A 16,054-nucleotide genomic window follows, 5' to 3' on the forward strand; every position below is an offset into this window, starting at 1 on the left:
TGATCTCCGATCCATGTGCATGCTAGGTATACACTGGACCACTGAGTTACATGTCAGCTCTTGTTTTGTTGTTTAAGAGAGTCTTACATGTATTTGAGATTCTCCTATCTCTGCTTCTGAGTACTGGGATTACTGGTTTTGTTTTGTTTGAGACAGGATTTCTCTCTGGAACTACAGGCTGGTCTCGAATTCAGAGATCCACCTGCCACCAACCCTCTCTCCACAGAGCTGGAATTAAAGGCATGCACAAACACCACCCCTGCCCCAAATTCCTATAGTTTTAATTTAGATGATTAATAGGTCTAAAACGACTTAAAGCATAGCTGTTCTTTGGTTACAGATCTTTAATTTTCTAGTGTCCTCTTTAGTATAAATAGCACTCACTCAACAGGTTGTTTCAATGTAGAAAATACTTGTTAGATACTTGAAATTTATTAACTGCCATAGCATAGAATTCAAAGAACCTAAAAAGGTTCTCTTAAAAAGTTTGTATCTTAGATATTAAAAAGTTACAAACTTAAATTACATCATTAAAAACTCACTAATTATCCTTTCTGTGATATTGCCAAGTCAGCAAAAGTGAAGGCTCATCTGCAATCAAACCTCTACTTCATAAACAACTCACCATCAGTGGCCAAGGAAGGCATTGCTGCTGGATGTTAGCACTGCTTTATTAGAGGTGCTGAAGATGGCTCAAAGAGCATAACATGTAGAATTCCCAAAGCTTTTAAAACCTTAAACAAGTGCCAAAGAACACCTTTGTATGCTAATATACAATTATAATGAGCCTGTGTATGTCAAGTTGGTGGAGGCTCTTTATGCTGAGAACTATATAAACCTAATAAGGTTGATGTCAACTTGGGACAAAACTGACCAGGAGAGAAACCCAATAAAGTGGTTGATTGAAGTTGTGTGGGGCTTACAAATTTCACAGGCCAAGGATGTCAAAGAGAACTTCAAATATAAAAATGAACAACAATAAAACAAAAACACAAACACCTTGGCTCATTTTCTTCTAAACAAACAAAAAAGCTACAATAAAATTTTACCCTGATCCAGGTATGCTGACACACGTCTGTAATCCCAGTACTTGGAGGGTCAGAAGAATCAAGAATTTGAGATCATCCTCTCCTACATAGCTCAACGCTATCTGAGACCTTCTCTCAAATAAATAAATAAATAAAAATAATAAAAGCCCATCAAATGGCTTGGGCAAGTGAAGGTACTCACCGCCAAACCTGAGGGTTTGAGTTTGATCCTGGGCCATATAAAATGAAAGAAATTCCCAAAAAGTTGTCCTCGAACCTTTACAAGCACACCACAGAAAACACATTCCTCAATAAATAAATAAATGTTATAGAACAAATTTAAAAATTACCAAAACAAAACAAATAAACCCAAAACCAAACCAAAATAGAACAGAATAAAAACCCTACACTGAACTAATAATGGAAATATTCAACAGAGACTCTCTATGTGTGATGTATTGGGGGGGGGGTGTATTCACTAATGTGGAAGTATATATGGAGACCAGCCATTGATATCAGGATAATCTTCCTCAATCACTTCTCCACTTTATTTTTTATTTTTTGGGGGACTCGCTTGCCATTCATTTTTGACTAGACTGGCTTACCATGGAGCCTTTGAAAGACCCACCTGTCTTTTCACACACACACTCTGCCGCAGTGACAGGGCTACAGAGATGCACCAATGCAACAAGGTTTTACACAGAGTCTGCAAATCTGAGATAAGGTCTTTAATCACTTTCAACATTTCCATAGACCTCAAGAGACATTCTATTGTACATGCTTTATGACTGTAGCTATCTATACATGTTTTAAAAAGCTACGTTGTGAATTAGCATACTGAGGCTATACTGCTTCTAAGAAAGACAAACTAGTAACCCAGAATTTGGAAGCCAGAGGAATTGGAGTTCCAGGCTAGGCTTGTCTATATAGGGAATTTGAGATCCTGTCCACATACATGCATAATAAATACTAACATAATTACTTCAAGTAAAATATAAACTTTATGAAAACAATGAATTGTACACTAGCTATTAACTTTTCACTGAATTATAAAACGTATAGTTTTATCAATTCTTTGTTGTTATTTTAGGTTTTTTTGCTTTTTTTTTTTTTTTTTGAGACAGAAAAATCACCCTAAGTAGCCCAGGCTGGCCTCAAACTAGCAGCCATCCTTGAAGGCTATTAAAAGATTTTTAACTCAAATTCTTGAGGTGAACAATGAATTGCTCGCTGGGTATAGTAGCACATACCTATAATCCCAGCACCCTAGAGGCAAAGGGAGGGGAAACCCCCATTGTTTGAAGGCAGTTTATTCTAAATATAAACTAAGAAATTTAATGCCTATCAAATATCCCCCAAATGAAAACAGACAAACTAATTTGACTTTTTTTGGTGTCTGTGTTGGGGGTGGGGGGAGGGCAGTTGTCCCATGTTGGGGGTGGGGGGAGGGCTGGCTTCAAATACACTATGTAGCAGAGAAGACCCTGATCTTCCCACCACTTCTCAAATGCTGGTATTATATGTATACTAGACCTGATTTCTTAAATTGAGACAAAAAAAAAAGATAGTTAATACTGATTTCCATGAAAGATTTATTATTATAAACAAATCTCAGGATTAAAAACTCTAAATGTGCTGGGTGGTGGCGGCACCCACCTTTAATCCCAGCACTCAGGAGGCAGAGGTAGGCAGATCTCTGTGAGTCCAAGGTCAGCCTGGTCTGGAAAGTTCCCAAAAGCTTACAGAGAAATCCTGTCTCGAAAAAAAACAAAAAGAAAAAAAAAATCTAAAAGCCTAAAAATAATATTTGATTTGCTATAACTTGTTGGTCAACTCCTTATTTTGCTAATACTATTAATTATAGTGGTATATTATTTGTGTTTTAATAAATAAAGCTTGCCTGAAGATCACAGGGCAAAGCAGCCACACTAGTCAGTCACACAGGCCAGAGTGGTGGCACACACCTGTAATCCAAGGACTAGGGAGAGAGGCAGACAGATTTCAAGGTTAATTTGACTGACACAAGATTGATCCAGTAACAGATCCAGGTGGTGGTGGTTTACACCTTTAATCCCAGTGTTTGGGAGTCACACACCCTTAATCCTAGCACTAGGGAAGTGGAGACAAGGAGGGAGGGATGTGGCTGGGTTGAGAGGGGAATATAAACTGGGAGAGAGACAGGAACTCACTGGAGTGTGCAGTCTGAGGATTCCTGGAGACAGGATCTCGCCCTTTCAGTCTGAAGATTTGGTAGAGGTAAAAGTGGTTGGCTGCTTTGGTCTTCTGATCTTCAGCTTGAACCCCAATATCTGTCTCTGAGTTTTTATTATTCGTGCAACAATTAATTCATTGACTTTTTTTTAAAGAAATGGCCTCTGTCATAGCTACCTACCTACGGAACCTGCAACATGATCTAAAGTTTTTATTTCTGAATCTGTCATTTATTGACATATTAAACTTCAAACTCTTAACTAGTTTCCCAAAAGAATTTTTTTCCCTTTTTTTTTTTCTTCAAGACAGGGTTTCTCTGTGTTCAGGCAGGTGAACAAATTTCAAACTAATGAAAGGTTTTGACTTGGTCTTCATATAGAAGAGGAGAGGCCTCCTACCCTCGTCTCCCTTCACCCTAACCCTGCGTCTCTAAAGCAAAAAGAAGAAGATACTAGAATATGTAAAGGAATAATAGTACAAAGACCAAAATCCTAACAAATTAAAAGGGACTGAGAAACACCCTTTACCCAGGATTCTGGATTGTGGATCAGCAGCATCACATTCATTTATGCCCTCAGTAATATGTGAGGCAGAAAGAAAAAAAAATTGGTGAATCTGAGAAACACATTTTTAATAAATAATAAAGAATGTCATGAACATACATATTCCCGGTCTCTAAATTTTTTTAAGATTTAAACTGATTTAAAATGTGTGAAACACAAACCTTTATGGCAGAACTAGAAGTCTGTTCCCACCAGGCCCTCATACCTGATAGCAGCCAATCCAGCTCCTTCAAAACTCTGAAGAATTAACTATATCAAGAGTCATCATTTTTATGCATTTCACATGTAAACAGCAAATGCTACAGATTTTTGTTTTTAAAACATCAGATATTAAATTAATGTGCATTTTCCCTAGCTATCAAGCTTTTGGTCAGAAGGACACTGAGTAACTTGGTAATATATTCCCAGTTTTTCTCTTTGATAGTTGCATCACCAAAGTTATCAATCTGATAAATAAAATTGTGGCTCCAATGATTTCACATATAATACATACTGATGTCCCTAGAACTACTACTCTGTAATTTAAACTCTTATCTTTAACAATATATAATAAAAGAGTCTTTTCGATTAATAAGACATCAGAAAATAAAATAAACTAAAAAAGAAGAATTGCAAATTAAAAGATTGATTACTTGGATTTAAATTACAGAAACTTTCTGTGAAATGAAAACTTTCAAAGTTACCTTTTTACTCTCTTTACCACTTTTATAATGCCAATGATTTCAAGATAGTAAGAATTTACTGGGGTCTATCTTGGTGACAGAGCACCTACCTATCATGCATGAGGCCTTGAGTTTAATCCCAAGGTATAAATATAAATACATTTATATATTTATTTATATATATACACAGAGATAGTTTTAGAATATTTCCTTTGGTCAAATCTTTTATTTTCATGTTCCAACTCATTGCTTTGAATCTAATTTACCTGGAAGGAATTTCTCAACTATACAGAAGGTGAAACTTTTCATTAGTGACCCCAAATCAAGGGCTTTAAATATTTACACATAAGAATTTCTGAAACATGTAGTGCTATTTAAAAGCAAGTGTTGTTCTTTTTCTAAACTTAGCTAATTTTTTTCAGCTTTTAAAAGGAACTGGATCTACTACTGTAAACAGATGTTAAAAAGCACAGAAGAAACAGACTTGTAGTTCTATGTAGATTCAAAATGTCCTTAAAAAAACAATTTCAAGACACAAAAGAAATCAGTTAGTCAATTTCTACGTGTGGATTTAAAGTGAAACAATACTCCTTTAAAATATTTTTTATTTTATTTTATGATTCAATCTTTAAAAACTAGATTTAAGCTCCAAATTAAAAAAAAAAAAAGAATATTCAGAGCCACTTTAGAATCTGGTAGATATGAAGTGAACCAGATCATCTTATCAAATTGATCATAAAAAAAATGCACTAATTCACAATTAAATCCACAGAAACTGTTAGAAAATGTCTGGCCACACATGAACAGTGAGAAGGGCCAATATTTCTTTATCATGCTTAAATCTCTCCTGCCCTCAACCAAGAAGGCTTCATACTGCACTGTTTGGCTTGAGAAAGGTTAGTGCATATAAGAAATTAAATACCTGCTGCTAGAACACAGTACCAATACTGCCATTAGGACTACAGCCTTCCCTTTTGATTTTTCCTTGTGAATGTTTTGATGGACTTTAAATACCATTTTAAAAGATAACAAGTATCACAAGGCAGGAAACCTCTATAGGAAAGATAGAACCTTCAGAAAAGTAGGAATAATGTATCCATTTTTCTAAAGCAAATACATTTAGCATCCTATAAACCCAACTTCTTAAAGTACTATAGTTGGGCAAGCTAATAAGGAAATCATTCATACTAATTTATTATTAAAGACTTTTTTCATATTAGTTTATCTGTCATGTTTTATCCTAATTCAAAGAAAAGTCTGAACCAATTTAACTATAGTTATAAAGTGTATGATTTGAGAGCTGAGTAAAAATAAACTTGACAAACTTCAAACATTTTTAATGCTTTTCACTGGTACTGGAGAGTGTATTTACATATAGTACTCAATTTTTTTATTATTTTCCATGAATTTAAAATAAATCAGGCCACATGTATATTTAAATATAGGAAAAAGGTTATAGCTACATCCCTATAAACAGAAAAGAAACTTGAGAACTTGAGTCCTTTTTCAGATCATATAACATTTTTCCCTTTGAGCAAGTCTTTAAAAAAAAATACCATTTTCTAGCCATAGCTTGGTATTTAACCAATTTATGTGCACTCAACAGTCATTTTAAATTGGTTCCCATATCTGAACACAAAGTCCATTTTAGGAAATAGCATTTACAAATGTACAAAATTTAAAAATTTTATATATACATACATTTTAAAAAATGAAAAAATTGAAAACCTTTCAATTTAAAGGGTATAGTCTTTAAACCCTTCTAAAACAAACCCTCAAATCATACTCTTTTTGAAATAACTTTGCCAATACTGTTCATGTAGGCCAGATAATACCCTAGTTTTCATGAGTGAAGTAAAATGTAATGCATACCAGCAGCAACTACAGCTGGAGGAGGCGAGCCTGCCTCACCACCACTTGTCTGACTCATTGATGCTACAGAAGTTTCTCTAGGTGGAGGTAACTGTAACTCCTTTGGGAGAAGATCATAGACAGATTCTGTAGGGAGGAAAAAAATTTGAAGGTCAGTCAATAACCTAATTGCATGTACAGGAAATAAGTATCTTTTCTCTTTTGAGAATTATAAATTCACAAAAAAAAACCTGTATCATGAAGGTTGTGAACAGTTATTAGCTGTATTTGTTCTTTTAGTATATAATCTTATTAAAAACTGAAGAATGAATTTTCCATTGTTTCTACTCTGATTTTGGTTTTACTTTTATTCTTTATTTGTTCAAGATCATCTCTAGAAAAACATATATTTTTAAAACTAGCTAAAACTAAAATCTTAATACAAAAACTTATAAAGGTTTACAGACACAAACACATAAATTTAAATGGAAAAGCAGGGAAGGTGAAATCCATTTGTGATCCTAACACAAGCAGCTAAGGCAGGACCAGAAACCATAGGTTTGAGGCCATTCTGACTCACAAAGTTAATTCCAGACTCGCTTGGGTTATACAGGAAGAAGACGCTATCTCCAAAAATAAAAACTACCCCTCAAAAAGTGTTTCTGAGCCAGACAATGGTGAGGCACTCCTTTAATACCAACACTAGGGAGACAGAGCCAGGAGAATCTCTTAGTTCAAGGCCAGCCTGAGAGAGTTCCAGGACAGCCAGGGATACACAGAGAAACCCTGCCTTGAAAAACAAACTAAACAAATAAAAAAGTGCTTCTGAGAGAAAATGCTCCCTCCAACATTCAGGCCCCTGCTAAGACTTTACTAAGTAAGACTTTCTGTAAGTAAAAACACTTTAGGAGATGATAAAAAATGTTCCATAATTAGATTAAGGTGATGGTTAAACAACTATTAAATTTTACTGTTTTAAATGTATTCTTACACACACACACATGCACGCCCATGCGCATGGCAAAGGCGGTCAGTCTGTTAGTTGAAGACAGTCTGGTCTACCGATCAAGCTCCAGGCCAGCAAAGGATACAGAGTGAGACAATGTCTCAAAAACAAAACAAAAACAAGCCAGAAAGAAAAGGAGCCTGGCTTTGAGTAATGCCAGGTTTATGCTTTAGTAATTCCAGCATTTTGGGAGCCCAAAGCAGAAGGAATGTTTAGGTCAGTTTGAGTTACACAGTTAAGTTCCAGGTTAGCCTGGACAATCAAGTAAAATCTTGAGTAAAAATCTAGAGTAAAATTCTCTCCTGATGGTAGAGTTTTCAAGATGAATATGCTATGAAGGTTGTGAGAAACAGCAGTACAGTTATTGGGAGCAGATGTAAAGACATCTATGCTATCTTTGGGGTAGAAAAATAAGTCCTTTCTAAACTTTATGAAGACCGGGCGGTGGTGGCACACACCTTTAATCCCAGCACTCGGGAGGTAGAGGCAGGCAGATCTCTGTGAGTTTGAGGCCAGCCTAGAAGAGCTAGTTCCAGGACAGGAACCAAAAGGCTACGGAGAAACACTGTCTAGAAGATAGATTAGATTAGATTAGATAGATAGATAGATAGATAGATAGATAGATAGATAGATAGATAGATAGATAGATAGATAGATAGATAGATATAAATAAATCTATCTTTAAGAAGAAGGCTCCAATAAGCAATTCTTTAATGGTGATCAACATATTAGAGTGGCAGCCACAGGTTTGTTGGCAGATGTTCATTCATTAGCAGACGAGAAGCATCCCAACATTAGTTCTAACTTTAGCTGAAACACTCCTCTAAAAATCTTGTAGAGTGGCCATATCTGTACACACTTATACACATCACTGTTAAGCCTTTTGGCTGCAGTTTCAAGTTAGATCTTACAGTATGAAAGAGGATGCACAGCTCTATATGTATCGACCTATAGGGTATTTCATGGTTATTGGGGTTGTACCATTAGCAAAGCCAAGAAGCTGCAAAAAATATATGAAAAAAAGCTTCTGATGAAAGAAATTACTTCCTGTGGTACAGTTAAAGGAGTTGCAAAATATTTTGAGGATAAAGCTTTTGAACTAGAGCTCAGATGGGTTTGAGAATGAACTAAAGGAATATGGAATCATTCTAAAAGATATAAAGGAGAAAGCAGAGAAACAGGCTGAGGAATCTTTGAGAAGATGAATCAGATGATGACAATACGTAACACTTTCTTCGCCAGCTCTTGTTTTATGCTTCTGTGACAGTTCCATAAGACTAGCACAGCACCATGGGTCATATAAACCCACTATTCAATTTATTAAATTTTTGTTTTACCAAAAAAAAGAGTGGGGAAGCACAAGTGAGAAGCACAAGAACAAGTAGGGCTCCTAAAAATGTCCCTGCTAAACTTCATGGACAAAAATTTGGCTTCTATTTTTAAGAAGCAAATAATGATTTTTAAGAAGCAAATTATGAATGACAAATAGCAAGCAGGTGGTTTTTTGTTTGTTTGTTTGTTTGTTTGTTTTGGTTCTCCTGGAAATCAGGAAAATGCAACATGCACAGTTATGTTTAACTCAGTGATTTTTAAAAGTTCAAAAAAAGAAAAAGAAAGAAGAGTCAGACAGTGGTAGCACATTTAACCCCAGCACTCAGAAGGCAAAAAGGCACTGGGATTTCTGAGTTAGAGGTCAACCTGGCCTACAGAGTGAGTTCCAGGACAGTCAGGGATACAGAGAGAAATCCTGTCTTGAATAACCGAAGAAATTCCTTTATACATGATGAAGAAATGTCAGCTTCATAAAATAGGTAACTTTCTACCAACTACACTCAAGGATGCAGGAAGGAAATGGTCATTGCATCAATAACTTGAATATTTCTAATTTGCAAATGACAGAGATTTAAGAGGGATAAATATGCATCATTATAACTCATCATAAATAATGAAAAGTTAGTGCAAATACATTCTGATCCCTAACAGGCCAAACAGTTTATAATTAATAAGCCTCTGTGTGTTTATTTGGGACTGAACGGCTGCAGGACCAGGCAGGACAGAAACTTCCATCTATAAAAGGTGCCCAATTTTCAGCAATTATATCCACATAAAACCTGAGAGAGTTTGGGAAAGGATTCTAGACACAGAAGAACAGAGTCAAACACAGGCTCTTGGTAGCAGCATTTTCTCAGGTGGGCTCTCTTTGCTAGAGGCAAGCAGAGGCACAGCTCCCTTAAGAGAGGCTTCCTGACTCAGCAATCGTGGCAAAAACCCTTGAAGCTCTTTTAAGAGGCCTGCTACCAAACAATTAAATGGTATTTATGAGCAGCTGGAGGCGGCAGGCTTCTTGGTGGTGGCATGGACCTTGCAACTCTACAGGGTTGTAACAATAAACATGGTTTCCACCAGTACCTCCACCATGAAGCCTAGACTCTGAGAAAACTAAGGAATGGGGTAGAACCAATCCCCAAAGCCACAGCTTTAATCCTAGCCATGCTGTTTAGTAGATTAAAGACTCATGTGCTCAGAAATAAAGATATATAATAAAGAGAGATTCAGAGGGGGGAAAAAAACCTCTAAATGGTTTACAGTGTGTTTAAAAAATATACGTAGGCTTGGGAGAGAAAAGAAAAAGGATAGAGAAAGTCCTTTAAAAAAAAGAGAGCCAAGCACCAAAGCTACAGAGAAACCTTGTCGAGAGAGAGAGAGAAATAGAGAGAGACAACTAGAGAGAGAGAAATAGAGAGAGAGAGAAATAGAGTAGTCAGGTGTTGTGAACATGCCTTTAATCCCAGGTAGAGGCAGGTGGATCTCAGAGAGTTCGACGTTAGTGTGGTCTACAGAGTGTGTTCCAGGACAGCCAAACGTCTCATAAAACCAAAATTAAAAAATAAAAATAAAATAGAGGTTTTTAAAAAGCCACATAAAGGTGGAAAATACACAGAGAATCTGGATACTGTATGTTATTGTGTTGTTTTGAATTGTTTGTTGAGCAAAGAGCAACATATGCTACAAGACATTTGAAGCTAGGCAGTGATGATGCACGCCTTTAATCCCAGCACTGGGGAAGCAGAGGGAAGCGGATCTCTGTAACTTTGAGACCAGCCTGGTCTACAGAGCAAGTGCCAGGACAGGCTTCAAAGCTACACAGAGAAACCCTGTCTCAAACTACTCCCTCCCAAAAAAAGACATTTGATTATAAATGCTGCTGGATTAATCTAACCTATATAGTTTGAAGCCTTGACTTCAAAATTTAAGTCAAAGATATGCTATTTTGGAGAAGAGGTTTTGCTTGTTTCCACAGGAAATAAAGGCTATAGATTTATTCTTGGTTAAGAAAAATAAGGTTTGATTGAGGAAGACCCCTTGGAAAATCTCCACTGGGAATGGATGGCTCAGATGATCCAACATTTCAGAGCACCTCTGTTGCAGTTTCTTCTGAGTTCTGCATCCAGAACAGCTTCAAGGTTGCTGGCTGAAGATGATCGAGTCTCTCAGGACTTGACCATAATCCTAAATTTTCTTTGGGTCCCCATAACATTACCAGCACCCCCAATCACAGGAAGTAGCACAGAAAACTACACCCACATTCCAAAAAAAATAGGTTATGGATGTTTATCTTTGTTTAGCGTGTTAGTTACAAGTTATAGATAATGGTCAAGAAGAAGACTAAACAAAGGAGATAAGATTCAGGGTTTTTATTTAGAAAAGAAAAAGGGGGAAATGTTGTGAGATAATGCTCTTCTACACTGTAAAAAATTGTCATTCATATGGGTTTAATAGAATGCTGATTGACTAGGAAGGAAGTATAGGCAGGACAACCAGACTAGAAGAATTTTGGGAAGAGGAAAGGCAGATAGATGTAGAGTCAGCAAGATGAGAATGAATGCCTCACTGAGAAAAGGTACAAGGCCACATGGCTAAACATTTATGGTTTAATTTAAGTTGCATGAACAAATTAATAAGCCTGAGCTAATAGACCAAACAGTTTATAATTAGTATAAGCCTCTGTGTGTTTCTTTGGAAGTGAGCAGCTGCAGGACCAGGTAGAACAGAAACTTCAGTCAACAGATCCTTTCTCTGGCTATAGGAGCATACTGGTTCACTTGGTGACTTAGCTGGGAGACCACCCTGTGATACATGCCTCAGTATTACATCACTAAGCCCAATACAAGGTTTCTCTCTAGCAGTCCTTTCTTGCTGCTTCCAGTAACGAGGGCTGAACTGCCAACACAAGAAGCAGAGTCAATAAAAAGCAAGAATGGCAGTTTGCAGGCCAAACTGCTCAAAGTGGCAAGGTAGCTGGCTGACAACTGAAGAAGAGGGAGCTGAAGAGTTCCCAGAGATGGTCAAGTTGGGATGAGACAGTGAAACCAGACAAAGAGCAAGAGCAGAGGCTGAAGGACAGAAGGCTATAATATCCAAAAGACACATCGTGGTTATTGGAAGATTTCCAGAGACTTGTCAAGCCTTTGGAACTGAGGATTTCAGATACTTCAGGGTCTGGAGCTGTAAAACTGACAGCTGTCAAGGTCATGTCCTTATCTAAACATAATCCAGAACTCAGCTTCTGCTAAGGGCTAAGGCATTTTAACTTCCTTGGAGTACAGAAGTACTGCAGCTCACATTTTGTAGGGCTTAGATCCTACAAGGAGCTGTAACACTAGAGGGCGCCAAATGCCACTGTACTGGCCTGCCTGTGGCCACCTCACTAGTGTCAAACACAGGGGCACCAAAGCTCAGTCCACAAAGTGCTTCTCTCCTTACCTACTCAAGGTTCCTATGGAGGTAAGACAAAAGTCCCCCAGTCCGATGACTGGTTCAAGGGCACAAGGAAAGAAAATAAGTAGAATTGGGAGCAGATTCAGAAACTAGGAATTTGCTGTAAGGGCTCAGACCAATTAGAAAAGGAGAAGGAATGAAATCAGCATTTTTAGGTACTCAAAACAAATTAATGTGTCTAGGTACAAAGGCAACAATGTGAAAATGAGCTGGCTGGCTTGTTTGCTTGGTCCTGCTCTACAAATTCTAACTGATCCATTTACGTTACCAATTACTTCTGGGTCAATTTAGTTCTTTATTCAATGTTCAACAAACTTTCAACATAATGCACATCAAGCTTAAAATAGAAATCCTACCCTGTGGTAGGAGAAGAGGGAAGGAGAAATTGTGTGTTTGTTTGTTTTGAAGCAGGGTCTTTCTAGTAACTCTAGCTGTTCTTGAACTCAGAGATCCATCTGCCTCTGCCTCCCAAGTACTAGGATCAAAGGCATGAACCACCACATCTGGCTGAAACTGTGGTTTTTAAAAGGGGGGGGGGACAGGTGGTGGTGGCGGCGCACGCTTTTATCCCAGCACTCGGGAGGCAGAGGCAGGTGAATCTCTGTGAGTTTGAGTCCAGCCTGGTCTACAAGAGCTAGTACCAGGACAGCTAGAACTGAAACCCTGTCCCAAAAAACCAAGGAGAATTGTGTGTGTGTGTGTGTGCACGCGTGCATGTGAGCATGCTTAAGTGTATACATTCCTACCACGTGTGTACAAGAACCTATCTATCAATGTCAGAAGAAAGCACTGGATTCCCTGGAACTGGAGATACAGTTAAGTTGTGAGCTGCTTTGTGGGTGGGTACTGAGACCTGAAATAAAGCCCTTGCAAGAAAAATATTTGTAATTTAAAGTGCACTTTTTTTTTCTTCCTAGGTGGGCATTAGTGCCCTAAGTACCACTGTCTACAGCTTTATTCTGTTATTAGTCACTTCACAAAAAAAAAAAAAAAACAGGTCTGCAAGCCCCATACCTCCTCTCTCACTTTATTGAGTCTAGGAAGACAACCAATAACTTTCTTACTCTTCTCTCAGCAAAATATCAGCATTAGTAACACAATTACAATTAACATTGATTGAGTATTCTCAAGGACCAACCACTAGGCAAAAGACACACCCACAGACATAAAAATGTGTGATGAAACAAAGGGAAAATAAAAATAAAATAGTTTTCTTCCGATAAGAAACTTGGAGACAGGCCAAAGAAACAAAAAAAACTCAAACTGGAATAGACAGTGGATTCATAAACAATCTTTTTAGGAGATAAATCACTGAATAAGCACACACAAATAAGGTGGTATTCAAAAATGGGGCACAGCTCATAGAGCAGCTGTAGTTTAAGTAGCAAAATCTGTTCCTAAGAAATGTATTATTAATAGATTTTGAATTATTAGTCTCCACTTCACCTTTATTGATCTGAGAACGGGAATTCAATTGCTTTGGGGTTAAACTAAACACCGAAATTGTCAGAAAGCTCATTTCCCTTATAATGTTCCTCGAGAATCTCTGATTTACTTTCAAATAATCAAGCTGAACACAATGAAAATTGACTTATGCCTAAAATGAAATGAAAGAGAAAAAAAAGCAGTTCTGCATGGTAATTCTTGGCTAGAGACATGTACATGTATATGTGAACACACACAAGCATTTTTGACAGGCAAGTAAAAATAAATAAATTTTTAATATTTAATATTCTTAATAAAAACTATTTGTGATAAGAAAAAGGATGAAAAAGCAGGGAAACTTCTGTGAGTTGTGTCAGCCTTGTTTATATAGTGAGTTCAGACCAGCTAGGGCTACATAGTGAGACCCTGTCTTAAAATAGGGTCTCTCTGTTGTGTAGCTCCAGTTAAGGTGTGCATTACCATGCTGGGCAAAGATGACACTTTGTGTTGAGAATGCTTTAAAAATACAAAAATAAAGCAGGGCAGTGGTGGTGCATGCCTTTAATCCAGCACTTGGGAGGCAGAAGCAGACAGATCTCTGTAAGTTCGAGGCCAGTCTGGTCTATAAAGTGAGTTCTAGGAAAAAGGCTACACTGAGAAACCCTGTCTCAAAACACCAGGGGAAAAAAAATGAAAAATGGTGCCAATGGTTAGAGGGCACTGGTTGCTCTTACAATTGGCCAAGGTTCAACTCCCATAATCCATACGGTAGTTCACAACACACTAGTAACTCCAGTTACAAGGATTCAATGCCCTCTTCTGGCTTGAGAATCGTGCATAGACATACATGCAGGCAAAATAGCCATACGCATAAAATGTTTTAAAGGCATGAATTAATGCCCCAAACAGGTACTATTACATAAATAATAGAAGTTCCCTTGATTACCAAGGTATAGACACTGTCTATAATCGTGCCATCTCCAATGCCCAATCATCAGGTATAAAAATGAAAATTCCACTTGTAAACACTTTCATCTTGTTTTAAATATAAAAACAAAAACAATACCCGGCACCCTTGTAAATATGACTACCATAAGGCATAGAAAGTGTCCTTAACGCAACCGACTCCAAAACAAGGCTTGGGAAATATTTGTGTTCCCCTTATCCTCCTCCGCTCACTGCCTCGATAAGCAGATGAAATCCCAAGCTAAGGTTTCACATCAGACACTCTACAACTAAGTCCTGACATCTCCAGTGTGCCAACCCCGTTATGCACTGAAGGGACAACATTCTTTTTGTTTAAAAACAAAAAACAAAAACACTTCAGCCTTGACAGTCATCATACTTGGCATCTCTGCTGGAAAAATGTACTGGCTGCAGGTCCACTGGATATTTTATTTCTGAAAGATTATAGAGTCCAATAATAACTGGTAGGTGACACTCTGTTTTAACAAATTTTTCTATTTTAAAGTGTAAGCCAACTTACTAATTTGCTACCAAATATGTATTTATTTGAGTTATTTTCCAGATTGTATAGTTTTCTCAAGCATATTAGTATTTTAAGGTATTTAGATAGGATACACTGTACACATTATGCCAACTGGGGGAAATGGGAAACTAAAGAGTTCCACAGACGTCATTCAGCTATTTCATTATCTGTTAGTTTAGGACAGGGGATGTAGCTCACTTAAGTAATTGCCAAGTGTACAGTCAATCCCCAGGGTAGCATAAATTTATCCTGTAATTCCAGGACTCTGAAAGTAGAAACAGGAGATTCAGCAGCAGTTCAAGGTCATCCTTAGCTACTCAGGAAGTTCAAAACCAGCTTGGGCAGGAAAATTATGTCCAAAAAAGCCCACAAAACAAACAAACAAACCCTACACTTTAAATTTCCTGTTATTTTGTATGGTTTTGGGGGAGTGGAGGCTAATAGTACATTAAAAAAAAAAAAAAACAGGGCTTCAAGATGGTAAAGATACTTGGCCTGGTGACCTGAGTTTAATCCCTGAAATCAACACAAAGGTGAAGATTACTTACTCCACAGTTTTCCTCTGGCTTCCACACTGATTGTAGTACAAACACTTAAACATACATCATATCACAAAATAAATTTAAAAAAAATACATAGAGAGATGAGAATAGGAAAAGCAATAGAGCAGGAAAATCATAGAGAAGAAGGAACTTTAAGAATATAGAATCAGGCTGGAAAGATGGCTCAGAGGATAAGAGCACTGGCTGCTCTTCCAGAGGACCCGGGATTCAATTCCCAGCACCCACAGGGCTATTCACAACTGACTACAGGGAATCTGAAACCCGCACACAGACATACATGCAGGCAAAACACCAATGCACATAAAGTAAAAATAAATCAATTTATTTTTTTTAATATTTATTTATTAAGTATACAATATTCTGTCTGCATATATGCCTAGAGGCCAGAAGAGGGCATCAGATCTCATTACAGATGGTTGTGAGCCACCATGTGGTTGCTGGGAATTGAACTCAGGACCTTTGGAAGAGCAGGCAATG

General features: G+C 37.3%; 1 protein-coding gene and 1 pseudogene across 8 annotated transcripts in view; one reads left to right on the forward strand and one right to left on the reverse strand.

The window, feature by feature from the left end:
* Positions 1-16,054, reverse strand: part of Nfat5 (nuclear factor of activated T cells 5) — a 76,821-nt gene that overhangs the window by 43,699 nt on the left and 17,068 nt on the right. For 5 of the 8 annotated variants that reach the window (XM_026778608.1, XM_005345403.3, XM_026778607.1 and 2 more), the window contains one exon: positions 6,337-6,462. In XM_026778608.1, the coding sequence (XP_026634409.1) occupies positions 6,337-6,462 (126 nt within the window). Of the gene's footprint in view, positions 1-6,336; positions 6,463-16,054 lie in introns of those variants that run through there. The other 3 variants (XM_026778610.1, XM_026778611.1, XM_026778609.1) reach the window with 1 other exon arrangement.
* LOC113455485 lies at positions 7,327-8,548 on the forward strand (annotated as a pseudogene).

Source organism: Microtus ochrogaster, chromosome 4 (assembly GCF_000317375.1).
Source record: "Microtus ochrogaster isolate Prairie Vole_2 chromosome 4, MicOch1.0, whole genome shotgun sequence".
Classification (NCBI taxonomy): domain Eukaryota; kingdom Metazoa; phylum Chordata; class Mammalia; order Rodentia; family Cricetidae; genus Microtus; species Microtus ochrogaster.